The 12,713-nt window shown below is 55.6% G+C and overlaps 1 protein-coding gene across 1 annotated transcript in view; it reads left to right on the top strand.

The window, feature by feature from the left end:
* Nucleotides 1–12,713, top strand: part of LOC144728859 (latent-transforming growth factor beta-binding protein 1-like) — a 108,178-nt gene that overhangs the window by 45,258 nt on the left and 50,207 nt on the right. The window contains exons 17-23 of the mRNA XM_078608550.1: nt 1,209–1,337; nt 2,265–2,390; nt 4,209–4,331; nt 6,673–6,792; nt 7,719–7,844; nt 9,937–10,062; nt 11,331–11,453. Of these exons, the coding sequence (XP_078464676.1) occupies nt 1,209–1,337; nt 2,265–2,390; nt 4,209–4,331; nt 6,673–6,792; nt 7,719–7,844; nt 9,937–10,062; nt 11,331–11,453 (873 nt within the window). The remainder of the gene's footprint in view (nt 1–1,208; nt 1,338–2,264; nt 2,391–4,208; nt 4,332–6,672; nt 6,793–7,718; nt 7,845–9,936; nt 10,063–11,330; nt 11,454–12,713) is intronic.

The raw sequence follows: 12,713 nt of genomic DNA, 5'->3' as shown, positions 1-12,713 counted from the left end.
CGCCACACGTGGCATTAAAACAATTTCCAGCACTTCGCCTGAAAGCCAGATCGGCCGGATCCCCAGAAAGTTGAATCAGATGCCGCGTCTGCCGTCAGCTCTTTGACCCGCCCGCTCCCCGTGGCACCAGCCGTGCCTGTCTGCTCTCCGGCCGGCCACTTTGAAGAGACTCCACAGCTGATTGTGGTCTCCGCTCCGCGCAAGCGCCGGGTCCGCCCCGCGCCAGTCCCGCGTGCGTCTGCGCTAGTTTTATCCGCAGTGCCAGTAGCGCCATCGCGGATTAGCGCAGGCTTTAGCGCCGTCAGCTGCCAGGCCAGCGTGGGGTCCCGCTGCCCCCCGCACCGAGACTGGTGCTGCGTTATCCGCGTGTATGGGGCGGTGGGGTGGGGGGGGTCTGGCGTCTTAAGAAAGATGGACTGACCGACCGGAGCCCGTCGAGTGGCCGTGCCCGCCGTGACGACGTGCGGTGGAGCTCGGCTCGTTGTGGCGGCGGAGCGGTGGCTCGCGTGCCAGCGCATTAGACCGGCACTGCCAACATCGTGTGTTTTTATGTCTTTGTGTTTGTATTTCAACTCGACGCGATCCCAGTACACAGCACCAATAACAGGACAAGAAAGGGGGAAGCTGGGGGGGGGGGGGGCAAAAATTCCACGAGTTTGGCACGGCAGGGAGTTGGCGAAGAGGGGACCGAGAGCCCGTGTCTGAGTCTGGGTTTCAGCGGCTCGCGATGAAACTGCGTCGTATTTTGAGATGATGCCGGTCAGTGCCGTCCATACGACGTCAGTGTTTGTGGCAGAGGGGAGCAAGGGGGGGGGGGGGGGTTAAGTGTGAATTCGCGTTTGTTGTCCTTCCCCCGAACGTACGATTTGCACGGTTGGCTAAGTACGGTGCAAAAGAATTCCCACGTGCGTTTGACGCCTGCTGCTCCGAGTCAGCTGTTTTGTCTTTCGCAGAGTTACGCAACGCGTCGCTCCGCGTCTCCAGCATTGCTTCAAAGCCCCCCCCCCCCCGATCCATTTGCTTTCTTCCGCTCGTGTTTACGTCGACAAAAGAGAGAATCTTTTCTTGTCATTCGAGCGCGGACTTTGTTATGGTCTGGGCAGTCGTGTAAAACGAGCGCCGAACGCGAATCAAAATAAATCTCGAGCCATATTTACGTGCATATTTATTTATATTTGTACACTATTTATGGGGTGTTTTGTTCACAGCGGTGACGAACATCTGCCTCCAAAATCCAAACATCTGTGGCCGGGGCCAGTGCGTGAGTTTGGCAGTGGGGTACAGCTGCTCGTGCGAGCCGGGATTCCAAGCGAACGGCCAAAAAACGCGATGTGTCGGTAAGCCTCCCTCGGCTTCGATTGCCATCACCTCCGCTGCACCAGAGTACGCTGGATGCAAACGATTGAGTGGCTGATAAGATGGCTCTCAGTCCAACTGGCTCCCGTCCGGATTACATAAAGGGATTCCTACCAACTCGTCCATCCATCTGTCAATCAATGCATCTGCCAACCTGTCTACCAACCTACCTACCCACCCATATAACCACCTACCAATGGACCCACCCATCTATCTACCTACATACCTACTCGACCATCCATCTGTCAATCAATGCATCTGCCAACCTGCCTACCAACCTACCTACCCACCCATCTAACCACCTACCAATGGACCCACCCATCTATCTACCTACATACCTACTCGACCATCCATCTGTCAATCAATGCATCTGCCAACCTGCCTACCAACCTACCTATCCACCCATCTAACCACCTACCAATGTACCCACCCATCTACCTACCTACATACCTACTCGACTATCCATCTGTCAATCAATGCATCTGCCAACCTGCCTACCAACCTACCTACCCACCCATCTAATCACCTACCAATGGACCCACCCATCTACCTACCTGCATACCCACTCACCCACCTACCTGCTCATCCACCTACCCACGTATCTGCCTACCGATATACCCACCCACCCGTGTGCCCACCGACTTACTCACTCATCAACTTACCTACTTATTCGCCAATCTATTAACCTACCTACTGACCCACCTACCAACAGCACAAATTGAATGTATTAATCAATCGAATGGCGACATCTCAACAAACACAATGTTTCTCTTGGTTGTATTAACAGGACTGGATCTGAAATATGTGTTGTTCTTATCGTGACCACCCCCGCCCCGCCACTCCCCCCCCCAACCTCCACTCCCCCCAAACCCCTCTGTCCACAACCCCCCCTCCCCCTCCGACCACAGATGTAGACGAATGTCAGAAGAGCGCGGGCCTCTGTGCAAACGGGCAATGCGACAACACGGCCGGAAGCTTCCGCTGCGTCTGTTCCGCGGGTTACGCTGCCAGCCCCGGCAGCCCCCAGTGTGTCGGTAATCAGCGCCTGTCCTGCCCTTAATTGTCACCCAAGCCTTGTCATTTAACATCTCGCCACCGTGGAAAGATAACATCCAGATAACATCTTGCCACCGTGGGAAGATAACATCTACCTGCCTACATACCTCCTCGCTCATCCATCTGCCTACGATGGCAAGATGTTATATCCCTCGCCTGGTATACAGGAGGTCGTGGGTTCAATTACGAACCTGACGCCTGCATATTTGGAGTTTGCATGTTCTCCCTTTGATCGCGTGGATTTTTCTCCGGGTCCTTCGGATTTTCCCTCCACATTTAGGAAATGTGCGTTTAGAGTATTTGTCCGCTATAAATTTACACACGATCAGCCACACTGCGATGAGCTATCATTTGTGGCCAGGTGGCTTCTGAAAAATATCTGTATAGCTCAGTTGGGCCTTACCTGGTAAAATAAAAAATAGTTTCGTTTAAAATGTGTTACCATGAACCTTGTGCCCCATGCCTCCGTCGATCGCAAAAAGGCTCGTTCTCCTCGCTCACAATAACAGCACAAACACATCTTTATTCATAGGGCGCCTTTTGTAATCTCGTGAGATGCCCGAATACATTCAGAGGGCTGAATTATCGAGCTAGGCCTCAAGCCTTGATGTAAAAGTCGCCACTGTGGGGCGGACCTCCTGACCCGGTCGGGCAGATTTCCACGGTGGCAGCCTCCCGAACACAGACTCCGACCCTCCCACTGCAGAGCAGGGGTCACGACTGCCAGCTGACCTCAACGCTCGCCGAGGCTGATAGGGAGAGAATAACTCTGACAAGTAATCCGGTGCCTGTCCATTGAGTGGCCTTAGATTGGCCGTTTCCTCTCATCCACTCTGTGGTGAACCGCGATATTGCAGAACAGGCAACGGCATTTCTCTTCCCCATGCTCTCTACGCATCGCTCGACTTGTGGAACCGCCTTCCACAGTCGCCGACGTCTTCTATCCTCGCTAAATTCCACTAATGTGTCATTTTATCTGCTATCATTATTAGTTCCCCCTGTCGATTGCCCGCAGAGCTCTGTCCCACAATCTCTGCTCGCGAGTTTCTGTAGAAAACCTGGGAGCCCTCATCTGCAGTGCCTGTCATGACCGATGCGGTCAGCTCTGCCTTTTCTGGGCCACGTTTTGTTACTGGTCTTCATGCCAGTGCTGTGCAACTGCAAAAAACAAGACAAAGATCCCCCGTATAGCCTTAACATACTGTAGGAGCAAGTGATGTCAGCGAGCACCTATGCAAAAAAAATACACACACATATTCCTGGCTAATGCCACTTGACATGCGAGTTTTGGAAGGCCTTTGTTGACTCCATATGTTTAAAACTCAACACTTGGGTTGATAATAAAATTATGAATAACAAAGCAGATAGATGTCCGTCTATCCACGTAAAAATAAACTATCCACAAGCATTTATGTTCGCAACAATTTTCCGGCTGCCGCCTCGCTAAAGTGGCAAGCGGCAGCTCGCGGACTGCGGAGGCAAAATGATCAAACATCAACGCGGAGTAAGAAATATTCGTGTGCCTTCATGCTCTGCTACAAAAGGCAACCAAATGTTTTACCGTTCAAATCGGATTTTTTTTTGCTTTCATTGACCCTCCCCCACCCGAGTCTGTGTCGACGTGACACGTACGTACGTTGGACTTCTTTCGCACCGTACGTAGCCAACCGTGCTAATCGACTGCCCACACGTTACCAACCGTCCGACTCACCACCGGCTCACCGACTCGCCGAGCGAGTGGCCGATCGAGAGGCGTCGTCGTTGGTTTTTCTCTTTGTTTGGCGTGCGGCGCGCAGACGTGAACGAGTGCAAGGACCCAAGCGCGTGCCGGACGGGCCGCTGCGTCAACACGCCGGGGTCTTTCCACTGCCAGCCGTGCCAGCCCGGTTACCGTGCCGGCCGGCGCGGACAGTGCGAGGGTGAGCGGCCCGGTTTCTTGAATGCGCCGTCATCTTCGCAGTCGCCGTGCCCTCCGCGGATCGTTAAACTGCCCACGGTGCTTGTTATTGTTGCACGAATGTACATGATGAGCACAGGCCCAAAGCTCTTTGCTCGTCGTGTCGTCGCCCATTATTGCTCTACATTCATTCGTCCGACGACTTGTGTTTCTATTTATTAATTCCTTCATCTTTCAGCCCCTATTGCACCGGGATTGTGCTCTCGAGACGAAGTTTGGCGTTCGGATCTCTCGCGGAGCAGTTGCAAACCCCCCCGGGTTAGAGAACGGGACCCACGGAAGCGAATATCACAGAGCTACACTCTGAGACCCCCTTCAAGTGACCTCTGGTCCGCACACAGTAGGGGGGCAGCGCTTTCCCACAACTCCCCGCCACCGAGAGCGGTGTGAAGCGACCGGTGCGGAGGAGGGAGGGGGGCGCGCCGCGGTCATTATCCCAGCCCACCCACCGCGACCGTCCGCTACCTGTGCGCAGAGCCGTAACGGGGGCAACCCCCATGCGCCCCCCCCCCTCCCCCCGGCTGGGTGGTCTCCACCACCGACCAACGCTTGGGCTGCCCTACCCGACACTTTGACCCCAAAACCCTCGACCCCCCCCCTCCCCCACGCGATCTCAGGCCGTTATTTCGCGCTTACTGAGCCCCTTGCAAGGCCGCACGGGGAGGCCGGCGCCTCTTCGGGGTCACCGTTCGCTCCTTGGGCCGTCACTCAGCCGTCGGCTCAGCCGCCTGCCCGCGACGGCAATTTTTTTATTTGATTGAGATGTGAAATGGGAGGGGGGTGGGGGGCGGTGGTTAGGAGAGAGGGTCATGGTGCTGGGAGGTTGGGGAGCCCGGTGAGTGAACGGTTCCTGCTGGTTATTGGTCAAGTTACAAACAGGATCCCCTACGATGCTCGACTCCCACACCCCCCCTCCTCTCCTAGTCTTCGTCCAGCAGTGGATAGATCATTGCCGATTATTTAGATCTCGCTCAGCACTGATGTCAGCCACGGCGGGGAATTTAACTCTGGTCAGCCCAGTGAATAGCGCAGTGCGCTAATCTCTTCGCCACCGCTCCGCCCACTGTTGTTGTTGTTGTGTGTGTGTGTGCATACATTCACTGAAGCAGCCATCGGATGAAACGCAGTGGCATCCTCATGTTACAAATCGGCTACTCGAGCAGACAAACAGCACAACGGACGTGATAGGAAACTGAGAAAAGAACGAAATCTTGATCACAACCAATCACGCCCCACGATTGCGAAGAGCCGTCAACTCGCTGTGGTGGCGTGAATCGTGACCCTCCCCCTCTCGTGCCTCCAAAGATCTCCACCCCCCTCACTTTCCTCCTCCTCCTCAATCCTTCTCCTCTGTGCCCGGCTCTTCGCACCGGGCGCGTTGATGAGGTCACTGCCCTCGAGGTGACCCCGGAGAGTCACACCGGGCGCCTCCGTCTCGCGCCAGGGCCGGCTCGAGGTGGGGGGGTGGGTGGGGTGGGGGGTGAGCGGGCGGAGTGGGTGTCGTGAGTGGGTGGGGTGGGTGGGGTGGGGGGGTGAGTGGGTGGGTGGGTGGGGGTTGGCTGCTGCTGTGGGTGGTAGCGCGAAGGCAGGAGGCAATTACAACAATCGCGCTGCGGCCGTGAAGCTGCCAAATTATGATTCATACGGCGGAACTCGAAACAGATGTTGGAACGCGCGGAATTGGTATTAGCTGCATCGCCACGTATATTTTGTGTCGCCGCGTTTTTTTCTGCTCCCAGGGCTTTTGATCCTCGCCCACTCTTGACAGCTTTACAGCGGTATTGCTTTTCCGGCCCGCGGGGTCGTTGCCCACGCTCATTCCCGTCCCTTCGCCGCGTTCGCTGTACCGCCGCCGCTAACCGCTAACCCCGTCGCCCCCCCCCTCTCCAAATTAAAACAAAAAATTCGCGTCCCTAAGAGCAACAGATTTTTTTTATTTCATTTTGGGTAACCCTCGCACCAATATGATCCGTTTTTGGTGAGTTTTTTGGGTCACTTTTCATGACGCCAATTAAAATTCCGGCACATCTATGGGAAACTGACCGCATCGGTCAAACGATTGCCCGCGGCGAAAAGGAAGACTCACTTGCAATGTTGCAGATGCAGTTTGTCCCCGACAGCCTCTTATTCGTCGGCTGCCAAACTGCCAATTATCCACTTCCGCGGGCAGAAACGCTTCGTTGGAACGTGTCGCATACTCGTTTATTTTCACCTCTCTCGTACTCCTCCCCCTCTCCAACCCACCCTCGCCGCCACGCAACCCCCCACCATTCCTTGCCCGCCTCTTCCCCACCACCCTGCAGACGTGGACGAGTGCGCAAGCCCCGGCGCGTGCCCCAGCGGGGAGTGTGTCAACTCGCTGGGCTCATTCGAGTGCCGCCCGTGCCCTGCCGGCTTCACGGGCTCCGGAGGACGCTGCGTCGGTACGGCCTCCTGCCCGCGAGGGCCGCTCCCGCAGCTAGCAGTGCACCACCCCGTGCGCAGGGGGGGGAGGGAATGTCTCTCGAAGATGACCACTACTGTGTAACATATTTGTTTAAACGTGGTCGTTTTTTGTAAATAAATGTCGCGCTCGTGTTCCAGTCGTGCCCACGGCTCTGTGTCGTGCGATGGCAGACCTGTGCATGAGGATACTCTCAAAGTGAGCAGTGTTTCGCAGGCCTGTTTATCGCGGTTTTTTTTAATGATCTAGTACCTCTATGCGTGGCCTGCTGAAGCTCTGTAAGCCTTCAAAGTATCTCTGTTGATATCTGGTGAAGGGTTGCTGCTTACATTTTTTTTTCTACCCTTGGCTAATGCGCCTCAAGATAGAGTGCATATCAGCTTTTACCACTCGTTCGGGGTTTTCATTATCATCAGCAGCCACGATCTATCCACTGCCAGATGAGGGCCTCCCCAAGCCATCGCCACACTCCATCTCCTCGGTGGACCTGCATCTCTTGGCGGTATTTCCCCACCTTTGGCTGCCACTCCGTCGCTAGTCTCGACCATTGGCCATCGCCTCCATCGCCCCCTCCAGCGGCGCGTCCTGACTAAGCCCCCCCCCCCCGCGCCCCCCCCCCCCCCGCCTCGCTCTCTCTGACATCCCTTAATTTTTGACGGGCGGTTCTCCATCGCCGCGCCCCTCTGGCTCTCTCTGATTATCGGTTGCCGTTCCCAAAACACGAAAGTGCTCAAGTCCCCGCGCCGTGCCCCCGAGCGGGGAGGAGCGCAGTCAAGTCGCTGGGCTCGTTGGAGTGCCGCCCGGTGCCCCGGCGGCTTCACGCGACGATGTAAACGCCGCGACGGCGCAAAATTACACCGTCACGCCCGCTTGCCGCCCGTCGTCTGCCGCCTTTCCCCTCCGCAGACGAGAACGAGTGTTTGAGCAGCACGACGGTGTGTCAGCACGGCCGCTGCGTCAACCTCCAGGGGTCGTTCCGCTGCTCCTGCGGACGGGGGTTCACGACGGCGCCCGACGGGAAGAGCTGCCTGGGTACGCGACGGTGTTTACACCCTCCGTTTAGCGCCTCCCGGCTAGCACGGGTGGGCTGCGTACGGTGCGAAGGAAGTTCAACACACATACGGAGGCCACGCGTAGTTTTATTTCATATGGGTTACGGCGACGACGATGATGATGATGATGATTTCAACTCGTAATGCTCGCTCTCGAAGAGAGAGAGAGATGGCAACTCAGAGGCACGAGGAGAATCTGCGGACGAGCGGGGAGGGGCAGCAGCCACGCGCTGAGGAGCCGGCGCCAACACTCGCCCAAGCTCTGTGGTCCTCTCTGTAGAGTATACATATTCAGGTGTTATTGGCCAATTAATGGGTTTCACGTGGGAATGTAACCTGAGCACCCGATGAAAACCCACGCGTGCCAGGGAGACACGCTATTATCCCACACAGACGGAACAGGCGGGGTTCACGCGCGCTGCATTGCTTTCCCTCTGGCGAGCCAGGGTACATGACACCTCAACGCCCACGGGAAGGTAGTCGCACAACATTTGTACGATCCACCAACCCTCGCCTTCAGTGCCGAATTACAGGCTGGCGCCACCGCCGCACAGCTGGAAGTAGCGATGGAGGTAACTACGATGATTCATTGATTCGTTTTTTGTTTGGGTCAGATCGCCACGTGAGTAAAACGCCAATGTGCGTCATGCACCCGTCCTCCTCCCGACACGGCCAACTAAATAAGGTTGTCTCGTGAACAAACGCTGCCAATGTATTATTTGCATCAGCACACCACCCGGTATTTCGGAGAACAATCCACCACACATTGAACAAATTTGTTACGAAGCTTGGCTGGTAGTTGCAACCAGCATCATCATGAAATCGCCAGCATCATCTGGCAGGATTCTGGGTGGGTGGCGGGCGGTGTGCGACACACCTTGGCAATGTACTCACGCGGCGATCTGACCCAGAAATCGGCTGTGAATGAAAATTCACGAGTGAAAAGCCTGCGTGTTAGAGGTACTAAACCACAGCAAGCATTCACACACGAGCGGTGAGCGAACGCACGTGCGTGCGTTTGCCGGGCTGGTGCGTGTGTGTGTGTGAGCGTGAGGTTAATAAAACCGGAGAGTGATTGCGAAAGAGCTGTGGACCATGGGATCGAGAAATTGAGCTGCATTGCGAAACTTCCCTAAGAGCTGCGTTTCACGAGTTCCCCTTCAAGAGGTGGCAGGGAGGCAACGCAGCAGCAAAGCTCGCGCATCAAAGCGAGGAGAGCCTGGGTTCGACTCCCCACTCGGACACCTTTCTGCGTGGAGTTCACATGTCCGCCTGTTCTGCAGTGCGTGAGAGTGCGTGTGTGTGATTTGAGCGTGTGAGCGAATGAGTGAATGTATGAGATTGTGCAGAGTCTGTACGTTCTCCTGTTTTGCAGAGAGGGTGTTTGGGTGTCACCGAGTGCATCCGTTTGTGATTTGCTCCGGGTTCTCTGGTTTCTCCCCATGGGTAAAAAGCTAAAAAAAAAACATTAAATGAAACTTGTATTGGGCAAAAATCCCAATGCTGAAAAATTACTCCATTTGGATTACACACAAAGCAACACTGCCTGCTGCGAAAAACTTGGCGGGACCCTCCTGACAAATAAAGTCGTGAGCCTTTTCCTGTAAAATCAAGTTGAATAACAAGCATAACGCCGAGTGCTTTTCCACTTCTGCCGTTGATTGGACAAGCGATCCATTCAGACGCAATGTGTGTACACGTTCGGCGGATTTCTCAGTCCATCGTTGGACGCCAGCCCTCTCCTCACGCCGTGTGTGCCAAGCGGTGTATTTGCCCGCGCTGGTCAAGGACGGAAACGTACACGCAGCGGGAGCCTAGAAGTATTGTACAACAATCCGTTTTGCTGCATGGGCCTCTGCTGCCGAAAAAAATGTATCCCCGACTCAGTGTGTACCAATTGCAGTTTCCTCGCCCATCGAGAACGTCGCCACTATTGGTATCACAGTCGCTCGATCAGTTTTACGCCGACCGTCAAGATGTATTCAACCGGTGCAACGTCGGTGTGTTTGAACCGTCGTCAATGTTCACGTGGTGTTCATCGATGGCGCTCTTGTCGTTGCTGTCTTGTTGAGATGTGGACGAGTGCGGCGTGGGGCGACCGTGCCGTGACTCCATGTGCCGCAACTCCCCGGGCTCCTTCACCTGCGTGCCTTGCGGCTCCGGCTACCAACTGGCGCCCGACGGCAAGGCGTGCAAAGGTGGGCGGCTCGTCTTCCCCTCCTCCCTCCTCCTTGCCGCTCTTCTTACTCATCCTCCTACTGTCTCCTTCTCCTCCTCTACCTACTCCTTCTGTTGCTCCTCCTCCTCCTGCTTCCAGCTCCTCCTCCTGCCACTCCTCTCCTCTTCCTCCTGCTCCTGCTGCTTCTTTCTCTCCTCCTCCTGCTGCTCCTCCTGCTGCGCCTCTTCTCCTCTTCCTGTTGCTCCTCCTCTTGCTTCCAGCTCCTCCTCCTGGCCGCTGTTCTTCCTCATCCTCCTACTGTCTCCTCCTCCTCCTGCTGCCCCTCTCCTGCTCCTCTTCCCGCTGCTGCTCCCCCTCCTCTTCCTTCTTCCTCTCCCGCGACTGCTTTTTCCGCTCCTCCTTCTGCTTGTTGTGTTCTTTTGCCCAGCGGCCGATCCATGGCTCAAGTTCCCTCCCAGCTTCATCCCACTCGACCCCCTTCACCCCCCGCCAGCCGCCTGACCCCCCCCCCTCTCCACCGCCGGCCCCGCCCCCACCCCCCGCCCGTCAGCCCCCACCCCCCGCCACTCCCCACCGCCGGCACTGCGTCTGGATGCTTGAGCCATGACCAGGGGTCAGCTACCTGCTGCTCCGTAGCCGCGTGCGGCTCTTTAAAGGACCGCTTCGTGGCCGTTATTTATTGAGGACCCACCGTCCTCGTCTTCACAACGTGCGTTGCTGCTCTTGAAATGTTGATTTTTCTTCTTTTTTACACCGAATTCCATTTTAAAAAATGTCTCTTCTCGTTGTTTTCGTTTGCTGACCCCTGGACCACGACTGTGACGTCGTCGCCAGTGTGTTTGAGGCAGGGCCAGAGGTCGAAATGGGCGAGTCGCCGGCGTGAGACGCATTTTGTCCCGCAGCAGCCCGCGTTCACTGCCGTTGATTCCTCCTCTGCGGAAACGGCGAGGCATTAGGGGTGGGCGCCGTTTTCGAAAAGTGCCGCTACAGCGTGCGGCCACTGGGCAGTCACCACAAGCGGATTTGTTTTGATGTAAATCGAGCTCATCGTGATCTCACACTTCACTCAAGAATATATCACTTCGGAAGTCGTTTTCTGTCCTAGTCTTACCTCTCTTTTACTTCGTTCCCCAAATCTTAAGAAAAGGTCGACGCCGCTGAGGGCTCGACTCGGCGTGCTCACTCCCACTATAATCCACCAAAGGGGCTCTCACGCGCTGATAAACAGACGTCTCCGTCGTCTCCGTCGTCATCGTCTTCGTTGTCGTTGTTGCTCGTGATTTCCAGACGTGGACGAGTGCGCCAACGGGATCGTGTGCGGCGGCGGCGCCTGCCTCAACTCGGACGGCTCCTTCCGCTGCGAGTGCCGCCCGGGATTCAGGCTGAGCGGCAGCGGCGACCAGTGCGAAGGTGACGTGTTCACCAAGTACCGGCCGGGCTCAAACCCGCTTAGCTTCGGGGATCCAGCGGGAGCCAACGGGGATCCAACGGTGACGCGGTTTGCAGACTATGTGGAAAAAAAAACCTCTAAATTCCGCGCAGATAGATTCATGGTATCGCTGCACTGGCATCTCCTGGGCACCTGGGGAAGCCCTCGTTTTAGTCTGCACCGGGGGTCGAACCCTGTGCCCGCCCGCCCGCCCGCAGAGGCGCGGGCTGTTTGCCAAACCCTCTGAGCGCCGATCCTCCACCGCTCCCACGTCTCTGTCACGTCATTGCGAATGAAAAAAACCTCGCGAGTGCCTTCCCGCCACCGTTTACGAGCCGTAGCCTCGCGGGCTTTGCCTCCGCGCGACGAGCGAATTGGGTCCGGTCGGAGGGAGCCCAAAAAAACCACTCGACTCACTGAGCTGGGCGGGCGATGTCGAATGTTGACTCTGTGCCAGATTTCAAGTGGAGTTTTTCGTCTCCCACGTTCTGAAAAGCTCCGTCCTGCGGGACAAAATCGTTGTTAGGAAGCCACTGGAGCTGTGCACTTTTAAATCTAGATTGAAAACTCACTTCTTTAAAACTGCTTTTTGTGTTTAGTTTGTTGCGAACGGCAATGGGAATACATGTGTGTGTATCTATTGATGTTAAATAAATTAGATTCCCCCCCCCCGCACCTCCGATTATCACGGTTGGTTAAGTTCAACATAAGTCGATACATACACGTGCGTTCCCGTTCGCAGCGGCGGCAGGGGCGGCAGCAGTCACGGTGGAACGCGCGTCATATGTTCATGACGGGGAGCCGTCACAGGCATATCACCGCAAGTGTTGATTGCTTAATCATGTAGAATATAAATAACACTCATTATAAACGGCCATTTTTTTTGGGATGAACGCTAAGTGCGGTTGGCTAGCACTCTGCGCTCTGAATCTGGCGACCCGAGTTCGACTTCCAGCCACGGCTAACATCGGCGTGGGTGATATATTTGGACCGATAATGTGTCGCAACCCCCTCACTCCCACCGACCAGCACGGTGACGTATGGTCCAACTACTCACTCGAACAACGCGGTGTGCGGGAGGTCAACGTCCGGCAGTAGACTACCGAAAGGCTGTACATTATTTACATGTGAACACACGTGTGCATGTGAACACACGTGTGTTCATGTGAACACACGTGTGTTCAACTGCGGCTATGGTTAAACACAGAAAACAAAACACTGCTTTCCACAGAAACTTGTCG

Source organism: Lampetra planeri, chromosome 30 (genome assembly GCF_965212315.1).
Source record: "Lampetra planeri chromosome 30, kcLamPlan1.2.h2, whole genome shotgun sequence".
NCBI classification, from domain to species: domain Eukaryota; kingdom Metazoa; phylum Chordata; class Hyperoartia; order Petromyzontiformes; family Petromyzontidae; genus Lampetra; species Lampetra planeri.
The sequence above is the reverse complement of the archived record's forward strand: the minus strand, read 5'-3'. Positions and strand labels throughout refer to the sequence as shown.